We start from the raw sequence: 12,839 nt of genomic DNA, 5'->3' as shown, positions 1-12,839 counted from the left end.
GTATGCGCCTAAAATATGAAAGCCTAATTTGGGATCGGGGCACCAATTTGAAGTCTTCTTTCACAAGCGAAATAACATATTTCCAAAACTAATGAAGGGTATTTTAAGGGGAATCCATTTGTATTTCAAAAATTAATTAGGTTAGGTTTTGTTTAGTCATTGAATTAACACGCATCAAAGGCTGGATTTAAAATGACTATTTTTCTCTGCGTGCAGTGCTGTATTTCTATACCAACTTCCAATTTACTGTCTTATTTTGCAAACCCCAATCAGCACCAGCATATGTACGACATTGTAACTAGAAAATAATGTGCATAAGATACTGCAAAGTGCTGCATCTAATAGAAATTACAACATCTCACACGCCGCACGAGTGAAGCTGCAGAGCTCAAACAATAAATTCTCGCATGCCATTGTGAAATTCTCACAATAATCATAAATAATACTTTATTTCTACTTTTTAAACGGCCGACCGAGAGGCTGTTAATGAAGTTGCCTGCCCGCCTAGTGCGTATCTGTCTGATTTACTAACTGAGCGGCGGTACTAAAGGAGAAATAGGCGAGGAGACGGCGTCCAGGTCGGCACTCCGTCGCTGAGCTGCCTAATTAAGCAACTCTGCACTGGGAAAAAAGGCTACATTCATAGGGGAGACTGCCATGATGCCGGACCCAATCAGGACATGTGTGTACTCTATAAAGAACAGAGTTCTTACTACTCAGCGTGTGAACTCTATTCAAGCGAAGCTGAAGTGATTGATTTAAATAGATAAAACCTCCGCCAATAGTACGCTATTTGATGAAAGTGCAAGGTCGGCTAAGTGAAAAGCTTCCCGGCCATTAGAAACAATTGTTCAGCCTAGTGTAAGCTCCGCATTCAAACTGGCGATTCATTAGGCCAGCAGGAGGGGAAATGGAGCCCCCGGTGGGCAATGGTGCAATGCCGTGTCGCTTACCAGAAAGTCTATTGCGGCAAAGATGCATCGGGCCGATGATCTCGAGGGTTAGGCCATTAAAATGCACTAAAACAATATTTTGTTAGGTCGTCGCACACACTTGGCCGCAAACAGACCATCATCGATGATCGTCCACTTTGTTTGTTTATCAAGTTGGTTTACTCTAGATTTTGTCATTTCATCTTGGCCCGTGTGGAGATGCCCGTAAGTGGAGATCGGAGATCGGAGATCTTCCCTCGTTTTTCTTTCTTTTTTGGCACCTAATTGTGTTTACGTTTGCCCCTTGCTCCACACCAAATTAACCCATTGAGGAGGCATTTCAATTATGTTTGGATACACACAGGCAATGAGAACACTCGTTGACAGTAATATTGCCTTAAAAAGCCCGTAAAAAGGAAGAAGTATAAAAGACAAAATGAAGTGTCCCAGGCATTTATGCCTTTGTCTGGGCGCGTTGAAAATTGTTTGGCTCAATTCTCATAAAACGAATTATATATAACCGGAGTAAGAAAAAAGATCAACAACTTAGTGTTCTTGTTCCCATTCTGGTTGGCTTGTCTCCGTCTCCGTCTCTGTCACTCCGGTTAGAAAATGTTCTTTTTAGTTTTTATTTGTATTATTTTTTGTCTGTTTCTGTGTTGTCAGTTTTTTCGAATCCATCGTGCATTCATTGTCTGCACTAATCGCCATAAAAGATCTCGCTTTTCATCTCTTCTCGTGACGCTGCGTTGTTGATCTTGAAAATCTGCTGTAAAAAGAAGCAAAGGCAGCAGCACACAAATCTCCGCTCCGATTCGAAATCCAAAATAGTAAGCCGAGGTTGCTCGAGGATTTGAATGGTCTTGGCCGTCTCATGATCGGAAATTGTAGCTTTGTACTTGCTCGAAGAAGGGTTTTATTCGGGGATAAATTTATAAATCGTGCAGTGAGAGAAAAAGCAAGCTGCAAGGTTACAAAATGCAAGTAATACAAATATTTTCGAGCCTTATTTGAAACGATACATTTATTTAATCACTCATGACTATTGCGAGGGGTCTTAAAACTAGCATGCCTTTCACAATCATTGCTAAATAAAACAATGGAAGGTTTATTTTCTTTTAGATTTATCAGGCATTTTAATACCGCTTGATATCTCCCAGTGCATCCTACTCCTATTTCAATATCTTCTCCAAGCAGATTCCCAGCCCCTCACATACATAAGTGATCCATAATTTAATGAGCTTCATTCATCCATTCATTCATGCAGCGATACTGAGTGAGAACTAGAGAAACAAAACTCTTTTTTTGGCAAAACAAAAAATGAAAAATAAGAGCGAGGGAAAGACGAAGCCGGAGGAAAAAGGAAAAAAGGAGAAAAAGGGTCATCTTATCATAAATAAACTGACATAAAATCAAGAATCAAATTCAAAAGCGAAGACAAGAAATCCGTGGCAACCACAGTACATTGAAGGGAATTACACAACAAATGAAATGCAGGCAAGCCACAGAGATCGGAGCTTCCAGTCTGGAGTTTGAGTCTTTGGGACTCGGAAACCCGAGGAAGGGGCCATGGACTGGCCATGACTCACTATGGAATTTTATGAGCTGAGAACATTTTGAGGCACGGCAACTGAAGAAGCTCAGTAGATACAGGCTTTATCTGTTTTGTGGACTATGCAAATGAGATAAAATCGATAAGGTATTAAGATGCAGCCGCTCGATAGAAAAGTGGCTGCTCAGCTGCAGCTAATAGAGTGTGAAGCTGCTGAGCGGCCATAGAGCAGCCTAATCTGGCCGTAGATCAGAGGTAAACCCTAGCATCCAATAAATTTCCACTAAACGGACAGCGGACAAAACGTTGGACTTTATTTCCAAACTGTTTATAATTTATTTTCACCAAAAAGCAAAAGCAAAACACCAAAAACCAAGGAAACCCCAGAAGAACAGGCCAGCGATAAGAAGGAATCACCAACTCGAAACGTTGCGCTTGCTTGTCGCTGCATAATTTGTCGACTTGTAGATACATTTGTAACTCTGTATCTGCTGCTCGAGTTCGTTTGAATTTCAGCTTTTGGTAGCGCCAAGGGGCCACATCGTGTGTGTCTCTCGGCTTGGGCTTACTTTTTATTAATGATGTGGGAACTTCTGTTCGGCGCTGAGAGCTGAACGTTGATTTCTGGGTCTGCATTAAATTTCATTAATTATGAAAAATCATTTCATTAATATCGGTTTCGTCGTTGTTTCCTTTGCTGTTGTGAACGGCGCTTTTCTCCGGTAATTATCGTCTCATTGGAATCAATTAATGTCGAAATGTTAAACAAAAAAGCAAAACTAAACCATCACACAGAGCTGAAAGCCCCAATATATTGACATACACAATTAGACACACTCATCTCCTTCATAATTAACATCTTGTTGGGATGCTGATGATGATACATAAACAAGATGCGATGCAATCTGAGATCTCTGGAGTGCAAATAATTAGGCAGCGGTTAGAACGCAGACTCGACGGCATTCTCACCATTCAATTAGTATGCATTTCCATTATTTATCTGTCGGCCAAGGCATTCTGGCCAGGCTTTCCTTATTCCCCAGCTCATTTGCTCATTTGGCCTTTGTATCTGTTGGGCGCATTCTCAGCCATGTTTTTGTAGGTTTTACGAGCGCTTTTTACAACTGAAAGAGCCGAGCTGAGTTGGTATTTCCACAAACTATTGTAATACATCAATATGATTATGAGGCCTGCAGCCGCAGTCGAGGTGCCTTCACATCTTTTATACATTTGTGGCATGTGTTGATTTATTTGGGATTCGTTTCTGTTCTCCCTTTTGCCTTTCTGTTTGTCAAAGGCAAACAAACCGAAAACCGTTCCGTTTGTGTGATCAGTGATCATTCTGGCCAAGTGCGAGAGATCCGATCGCTGCTTAATTTCAGAGTTCCTCCAAAAAGTGTTAACTTGTGTCTCGGCCTCTTCACTTTGCCCATAACTCTTCAATATTTGATTTCAAATCTCGCCTTCCGTCAGTCACTGTTTTGTTTACTTAACAGTCGATGGTTTTGTGTGTCAGATGTAAGTAGTTGTAGAAATGCAAGTTTTACTCATTTTAGGTAGGAGTTTAAATGCAAATTGTGGTAAATTGTGGTAAAATGCACTGAAAGCCGAACATTTGTATGGAGTATGACGGACAATTAGATGATTGACAATTATTCAAGTATAGAAAGCCAATAAAAATTCTTAGCTAAGCAGATATCTGTTACATACTTTTAAACGATTAAGTATACGCGTTGGGCGTATTTACCTTTTATTTGATTAATCTGAACTTGGAGGACACTATGGCAGTAATATTATAGGCAGTTAGGTTCACTAAAACCCAGGTAGTATTTCTTGCGATAATACTAAGAACTAAAAATCCTACGTGGAGAACGGTGCATTTGCTCTGTTCCCATTCGATTTAGAACCAGACGGCACTTTCCTTCGCTCTAATTGCCTTTCCCACACCCAAGCTAGTAGTTCCCAGTACCACGCCAACGTGCCACATTTCCACATGCACAAAGGAACCCGAGCACAAAAAATTTGAGCCCCAATTGACAAAATCACGATTCATCGAACAACGGCGACGACAACTTAACTCTACACACATTCGCAGATCGTAGCCAAAGACTCCTCCTGCCATCCGCCGAATCCCAAAGCAATCCGCGAAATAGGGAAGGCCAGGAGTGGACGAGCCAGAAATGTTTGGCAATTGGAAGTTGGCGGCAACTTTTAGGCCTTTGGGGCGTCTGCGTTGGCTGATGGAAGGAAGCTGGAACGGCTTCCTAGGAGCTGCATTGTCAGCTAAGCGATCTTTAATAGGACTGCACTCGGAACATTTTTAGAAATTTTCAGTAGTTGCTTATATTACTCATAAACAACATTACTCTTTATCTATAATATATTGAAAGTTCAGGTATGAAGTACGTAGACAGTTCTGTAGAAAATGAAGACAGCCTGCACTAAAGATTCACTCAGGACTAGTAAAAAAATCCAAGGATGTGTTATCAAGATTTCTTAGGCATAAGTATTGTTTCAAGTGTAGTTATCCTCTGTCCGCTGTGCACTCGCTCTCTCCTGGCTGCTCCCCGTTTATCTGACAACTTTGAATGCGGACAAAAGAACCCGAAAGAGCCACAATTACGGTACTCGGCGTCATCGGCTGTTGCAGCTTTGTTCTGGCTTTTTGTTGGCTGTTTTGTTGCACAAATGTCCAAACATAGTCGGAAATTTGTTAACTTTAATTTCTATGGCCAGGCGGACAGGGCCAGTTGGTCGAAAACGGTACCAGCGCCCGAAAGTTGCGGGTGTTGGCTGCATTTTCCCATTGTCGGCCTGTCGAAATTATGACAATCCTGGCAATGGAATAAAACCGTTGCCCGCGGCTGCCAATTTCCGAATTGTCGTAAATTTGCTCTTCATTTGCCGGACGGCCCTTGCCGCATTGTGACTTGTGCAGGTCTGCCTTTTAGTGCCATAAAACTTGATTTATTCCCATCTCATTAACATTGGCCGGATTCTTTACAACTCTCTTATGACAATGATAAGACCAAGAACTTACCATAAACGGAAGCGCGCTGCTGAAACTGAGGTCTGGCATTTAAGTGGCATTTCTGAAATATTCAAACAAATATTGTAACAGAAGCTATTTCGTTTTTCTGGCCGGCACAACACCAGCTCTTTCTCAGGCCTCGGAAACTAGTTGTGCGGATCGGATCACACACAAATCAATTTAACGATGCACTAGCCCAGTTCCAGTTTGAGTTCGCGCTCGTCTTCGACTTCATTCAGTTGGATCGCAATCCTATGGATCGGAGCAGCGTAGTGGAGGGGAATCGAGCAAAGTTGACGACTTGTCGTCGTCGGCATTGCAGCGCCGACTTGGACTTCCTGTTGTCGCGTCATTATTGTCCATCATCATTTCCATTCGTAATGAGGCTAAGGCTACTAAAATCCAGTTGATCTCCAGTTCATTTAGATGCCGCCACAGAATCAAGGAAAAACTGATGGCGGGGGTTGCTCCAGCTACTACCCACCACTCGTTTCACGACTCCTCCGATCAGCTGTAGATCACTTAGCCGCCAGTGACAATTCCCCGCCCTGCGAGTACGTCCATCTATCTATCTGGGAGCATGAGCCCCATCCCGTCCTGAAAACCGGCCTTAATGTATGCGACCCTCTGGCCAGATCGGGATCCACTGCCTGCGGGCTGGGCCATGTGTACAACATTTACTATGTTCGCTGACATTCTTCGCGTAATTCTTCAATTTCAATTGCATACTCCGCCAGCTCCAAAGCCTTTCCTTCAGCTCGGGCCGCTAAAAGTGGCTGGGAAGTGCTCACTTATACTTTTGAGCTGAAGCTCGGTTTCAAAGCAAAGCTATAAAACGCCAAAATGCTATTTCACATTCAGGAAGGAACCAAGAAATCGACTTCATTGATCATTTTCATGTTCAAAGACTAGATGCTTTGAATAGGTTTAATTTTTATGCCCAAATGATGATGAAAATATGATTTCAGACTTAAGAATAACCAAAAGCAGTGTTAAACTTTGCTTTTGGCACTATTTTACTCCCATTTCCAGTTCTAGCCAGCTGCCCATCTCTGAATGGCTACTACCGTCGTTGGTCTTTTGTTCGTTCCGTTGGGTTTTCCTTTTTGCGGCCACAATTGTCGCGACATTTTTCTAGGTAAACCTCACGAATTGGCGACACGCTTCTTCTTGGCAGCTCGGGCTAACCTGCCGGTGCTGCGTGAGTTGTGCCCAGACTGGTCCTGGTCCCGCTCCTGTCCAGCTTCTGGCCCGAGTGGCCCAACTCGCCTCGAGATGGCCTCGCATTACATGGCATTGCATTGCATTGTCGGATTGGCATTGCTGTGGAGAACCGAGAGTGAACAGCAGCCGCAGATAAAAGTGTTTATCATGTTTGCAATTATATGCTAAAATTGTAATTGCAAATGTTTGCCTAAGCCGTTGAGGGCTTTTCCATTTAGCGCAGATAGACATTCAGCAGCTTCGCTTTGAAGTGTCGAGTTGTTTAAATGGATTGCTTAAACGGTTCTACCGAAGCTGTGCCCCTCGCTGGGAACCGGATGCGGAGAGTAAGAGTTAGTTTTTCTTCATCCCCACTCTCCCAGGTGCAACGAGGAAGCTCCAAGTTTCCAGAGCTCCAAGTTGCAAGTCAAGTGGAAAATAGATGGTTAATTGATTGGGCTTATTTGTTTCGACTCTGAATTATCTCTTATCTTATTACTGTCGGAATTCCCAAGGTCTGAAGTTATAGTCGAGAATTAAGTTCTTTAGCTCAAGATTCAATATAGAACTCTTAATATATATTGAAAAAAAAGAGTCAGAAATCTTACTTAAAGGAATGTGTAATAAAAAGTTTAATTTACTTTATTTTCAAAAATATCAAATCGGATTAGCATTAGATTCACATTAGGACTCGTAAAAATGATTTATGTAAAGACAACTTTGTGGTATTCCCAAAACCATCTTAAAAAACCGTTATCCGTGAAATCTTGAAAGAAAGATACACAACTCCGTTGTAAATTTGTATCTTGTACCGATGCATTGTAGCGTTAGTTTGGAAACTCCCACATATCGAAACATATCGTTCTCAAAGCACCCTAAAACTGATTAATTTGCTTGATTTTTACCCGAAATATTCTCACTCCATCAGCTCCGTAAATTGCTTTTGACAGAAAGCTAGTCTTGGGATGGCTCCGGGTAATTTCCCTTGTGTGGCACATTATGATCCAACTCAATTGCGCCCACCTAAATGCTGGGGCAGCAGTGCCATGCATCATGCAAACATTGCGGGGCTATAAATTTCTTACCAACTGACCTCGGCTGGCATCAACACTCCATCAGAGAGCCCGGCACTTAATGCCCACCCAAAAATGGCCATGATGACGCAGATGACGGCTCTCAGGAGCGCGCCGTTGACCAAGTCCACAACGACACCACATCAAGTGCCTGGGCGAGCGGCGCATAATGGTGCCTCCAAAGTGCAGCTAATTTAAGGAAACGCTTACTCGACGCGACACCAAAACGCATGCGCCGCTGAGTTTGAAGCTGGACGCCTCTGGATGCCATCATCGCCGTGAACGCTTCCAGCTCCCAACTCCCTGCGCCCTGCTCCCTGCTCCACAACGCTCCAGCTTCCCCATCCCGAGCCTTTCTCTTGGCCAAAAGCCTACACCAATATGGAGGCGTTTTGCTGCAGCGGCGCGTGACGTTCGGTGTCCACTTTTGGATGTCAAGCAAATTACATATATGATTTTTATGTGACAAATGAGCTTAAGATGCTGTCGCTGACGGGGCAGTTCGGTTTGGCTTGGTCCGGTCCGGTTGGCTTTGCTCTTCGTTTTGTATTTCGACTGCTGGCAGGTCTTTCCATAGAGATGATGGCGTGAAAGGTAACAAAACGGTTGAATAGTGTATTTTTCCTAATATTTATTATTACACCATACCTGAATCTTTGTATATGATATTTATGCAAAGATACCACTCTGAATCTTTTCTTGATGGTTTTACAACACTTTTCTCAGCTTCGATTGCAATTTCCACAACTTAGCATAAGCGAAAATCCATTAAAAAGCAGTATTGTAAAAATGCTGTAAACTTGAATTCCTCCCATGCTGCCTGAAGATTTTCACCAAACTCATGTTACTTGTATTTCACTGCCATCACGCGCTTCCCTCCAAGCGGCTTCTTGCATCCCGGAACTGGCTCTGACCACTTGGTTAGCCGGGTCGGACGGACATCGACACAGTGACACATATCGAAGATGTTTTGGTGTGTTTTCTACTTCGCTTTATGATGGGTCCATCGATTTGCATATTAATGCCGGACATGTTTAGATACGCCCGCGCTTCTTGTTTCCGCCTTTTCCTCGGATGGATCAGCTGGAACGGGGAAAAGTGAGAGTAAAGGTCTTGGCCCGGGTTCGGCAGCTGCGGTTTGATTTATGTAGCGACTAGTTTCTCGGCGGGTTGTTTACGATGTGTTAAGATGGAGCCAGAAGGTGTTTGGTCATTCCAATTCCAAATTCCCTGTCGAAATTCCATCAAATGGTTTTCACTGAATTAAAATCGCTCGGCCGACTGCGTGAGTGCATTTAAAGCATTCCGCGGACAAGGCATTGTCATAAGACCCCCACGAAATCTGTAACGAGTGAGCGCAAAAATGTTGATGCAATCGTTAAGTTCGGCAAATATGGTTAGGAGCTCTGATTTGCGGATTCTTTTGAGCTTTGAGCTTGGGTGCTATGCGATGGAGTTGTGTTTTCGAACATGATCCACTGGCTGGGACTCCTGCTGTGCTGGTTTCAGTTTGGAATGACCAGAATTTTGTTGGGCTTAATTAAAGCACTAAACACTGTGTTGGATGTCTTTCTTTGGCTAACTCTAGGTAAAACCTTTGCACTTGAAGTATACTTTTTAAGTTTGCCCATCTAAAATTATTTTAAAAAAACCTATTGCTGTTCCCAGCTTCTGAAATGCTGTAAAATGTAACAGAGCTCTGTATAAAATTTGATCAGGACATTCTCTAAGTGCGCCATACTTTTTAATTGGCGGCTCACGCATAGTTGACCCCAGTAACTTGGGGCATAAATCGTACAAGATATGGCTTATTTCTGAGCTGCCATCAAGCGGCGAATTCTAACATGCCTAACATGTTCCATGTCAGCTCATTACCCGGACCTGCACTTGCTCGCTGTTGGCTGTTAGCTATTAGCTGTTAGCTGCTAGCATTTAGCTCTTAACTTCCAGCTTTCGGCCATAAAAGCGCGTTGACTATATCAACCGAGCTGGCGGTTATGCAGAAATTCCATAAGCGACATCACATTCTCTCATAACCCGCCAGCAGCACCTTCTGCTAAGCTTCTCAGCCCCACGGCCATATCCATCTCTCCATCTCAAACTTCATCATCTCCGACTCCAGCTCCTTCGGCACCTTCTCCTTAGCGCCTATTAGCTTAGCCAATACTTCAAAGTGCAGAATGTGGCTGCTCGACTGCTCGAGTGCCGGCTGGGCCAGCTCTGCTGGACCATAAATCACTTGGACGACGATGCGACTAATTAAAAAATCGACACGCTTAACTGGCAAGAGACAAAATTAACATTTGCCCAGACAACGGGTGAGCGGCTCAGAAGGATCCCATCCAAGCCGAGCCGAACCGATCCGGGTCTTCACTCCTCCGGCTGATAGGCTTTGTCTCGTCTCTGGCCTGTGTTTGTCTTTCATTTGTTTATAGGATTTACAAGCCCTGGCATTGGCTTTGCCATTGCCGGCATTGCCAGTTAAAATTAACGACAATAATGTCAACAAGTTTCAGTTCTTTTTATTTTTCGCGTAAATACAGTCGGGCATCGGTACCTTGAACCTTTAAGGGGTGCATTCAAAAGTTCGCAAGGTTGATCTTCGGATCAATTGGCAACCCAACGACTTTGATTTTTGTTTATTATCCCCTCTTGTTATCCTTTAAGTCAGCCAGCTGTTTGGTTAATAGCACGCAGTGTGACCAGCTTAGCAAAAATTACATCCAATGTGACCATTGTTCCGGATAATAGGCAGTGTAGCCTAATCCCCTTTTAAAACTACGCACAATAATGTCATTTCCTCACTTAATCAGTAAGTTCTAGTAACAGGGCGTCGACTGTATTTCGCCTTTGTTCAGAACCCAACTGCCGTGCAAGTGATCAATGCTTGCGATCAGCTTTTGGCGGTAACCGGAAAGAGCGACTCACCACGGTCAACTGCAATTTTAAGCGCCTGGGAGCGAGGCCCTTCTGAGATTTTCTGGCATCGCACACCCGCAACCTCCCTGATGGCACTAAGTCGATAATGCATAAATATAAGGAATACGCTTCATCGGACTCTAATTGCTAAACGCAAAGAAAGAGGGGCAACACTCAAGGAGGAGATGACAACAACGGCGGTTGTCGTTGTCGACGGGTGGATTCTTCCCGGCAAGTGCAAGTGCATCTTTGGTGGATCGGAGGAGCCCCGGCAGAGAGTTTGAGGAACTCTTGGCCAGTGGTCCTGGCCCGGCAAGCACATTGCGTGTAATTAAAACACAAACTTGTCCAAGAGGGACAGGTTGAGGCGGCTGAAAACACTAACAGAAATCAATACAACCCAGAACATTTTTAACAGAAATCTTTGTAAGAAGCATGGGTTGAATTATTAATATTTTTAGGGAAATTAAATTGAAAAGCAAGCTATAACTGCCGCTTATAGAAACTTAAAATAAAAAAAGGTCTTAAATTTTAGTAAAGTATCCCGAATGATTTATAAGAAAAAAATCCACATTCTGATATATTTAAAATGATAATCATGATAGCTAATTGATAATTTGAAAATCTGCCCACCATTTATTATTATCCCCTGTGGCCCAAGGAGCAATTAAATTAATTACCCAAAACCTATTAGCCATGTTTCTCTGAGTGAATGTAACTTCGATTTCAGTTCTTTCCACGCAAAGTAGGTGAAAGACTAAGCGGGTGAGGAGAGTCATTGGTTGATTTCTTGAAAGATTTGTAGACGCTGAACTTTCGAAAAACGACGCACAAGTTAACCAGAAGTAAATATCGACGAACGCGGTGCGTTCGCCGGTTGTGTCGTGGAGAAAAATTAAGAAAAACTCAAACTCAAATGAGTCAAGGCAAAAAAAATTCCACACAACTGCGTGAGAAGTTGCCGCTGCCAATCCAAAGATGACTGCAAGATGCAAGATGTGAATTTGGCTGGAGGAGGCAGAAGGAGCCGGCTGGAGATGGAGAGCCATCCGTTGCTCGGTGCATTTATTGATCGCCGCTTACCGATTATTGTTTAAACTGTTTTCAATGCGTTTACTTTGTGTAAATATTATTTTATCAATTTATGAGCCGAGCGTCTGGGCCTGGGAGATTCCCCCAGTCGCAGGCTTTGGCAGACAAATATCAATTGGAAATCTCGGGCCTCGAAATTGGAAATCTGCGAGATACAAACATGAAGCGTTCGTCATTATAATGTCTTGTCCTCCTTTACGCTCACTGCTGGCATCCCACTCCTCCGCCTCCTTTTGGTTTATTCTGTTTGAAATACACCGAAATATTTTAATGTTATTAACCGATTTCCATTTAATGACGATCCAGCCGAATAATTGGCATTTTGTTGGCCGTAATGACAGTGGAAAAGGAAAGGAATTATACAATTATTTTGTAAGCCAAAAGGCTATGTAAAGCCATAAGTTTGCGATAAAATCTATTAAATGAACAAACAATTGTCAGGAGTCAAAAACCTATAAACTTTTTTACTTCAAAACATATTCATTTGGATGGCTATGGTTACTTGTTTCAAGCTCCTATAATTTGTGCACTATAAATCTTTGAGCTCATAAACTTCCAATTTAAACCTCTTGGCAGCTTTGCAAATAAAGTTGAGGTTGCAAGTTACACAGGCCAAAGTATCAACTCTCTGAGAAGATCAATTAAATGTCTATAAACCCCAAGCTTTTACTTCTTTTGTGTATTCTTAGCAAGGATTTCGCATCTGTTTATATGGTAAATGGTCTTCGAAGGGGGTCTTGCAGATTTTCCCCAACTCGCAGCAGGAAGTCGATAGTTTTTTAATTAGAAACCACGATCATTGCCGTTTTAAACTATGCGTAGTATCTAAACGTTAAAAATAGAATTTTAGTTAGCTGAGATGTAATATTACCTCTGTCGACATAAGCATTTTCAAGAAATGTTCACAATTGCTAAATAGGAAATTTTAATGGTGGAAGTAATATATATTTAATATATTTCATATATCCAAGTCTTAGTAATGCATTGATTAGCGTAACAAGTAAGTGTCCTGGGCAAAACTTAAATATGTAATTTAT

At 42.6% G+C, this 12,839-nt stretch overlaps 1 protein-coding gene across 1 annotated transcript; it reads left to right on the top strand.

Moving 5' to 3' along the window:
- The first annotated feature begins 4,664 nt into the window (after positions 1-4,664).
- Positions 4,665-4,830, top strand: LOC26526681. The gene has a single exon (XM_015155023.2). The coding sequence runs from the start codon at positions 4,665-4,667 to the stop codon at positions 4,806-4,808; it is 144 nt and encodes a 47-aa protein (XP_015010509.1). The 3' UTR covers positions 4,809-4,830.
- Positions 4,831-12,839: the final 8,009 nt, after the last annotated feature.

Source organism: Drosophila erecta, unplaced genomic scaffold (assembly GCF_003286155.1).
Source record: "Drosophila erecta strain 14021-0224.00,06,07 unplaced genomic scaffold, DereRS2 tig00000000-arrow-pilon, whole genome shotgun sequence".
Lineage (NCBI taxonomy): Eukaryota > Metazoa > Arthropoda > Insecta > Diptera > Drosophilidae > Drosophila > Drosophila erecta.
Note: the sequence above shows the minus strand (reverse complement) of the source record. Positions and strands in the feature narration are given on the sequence as shown.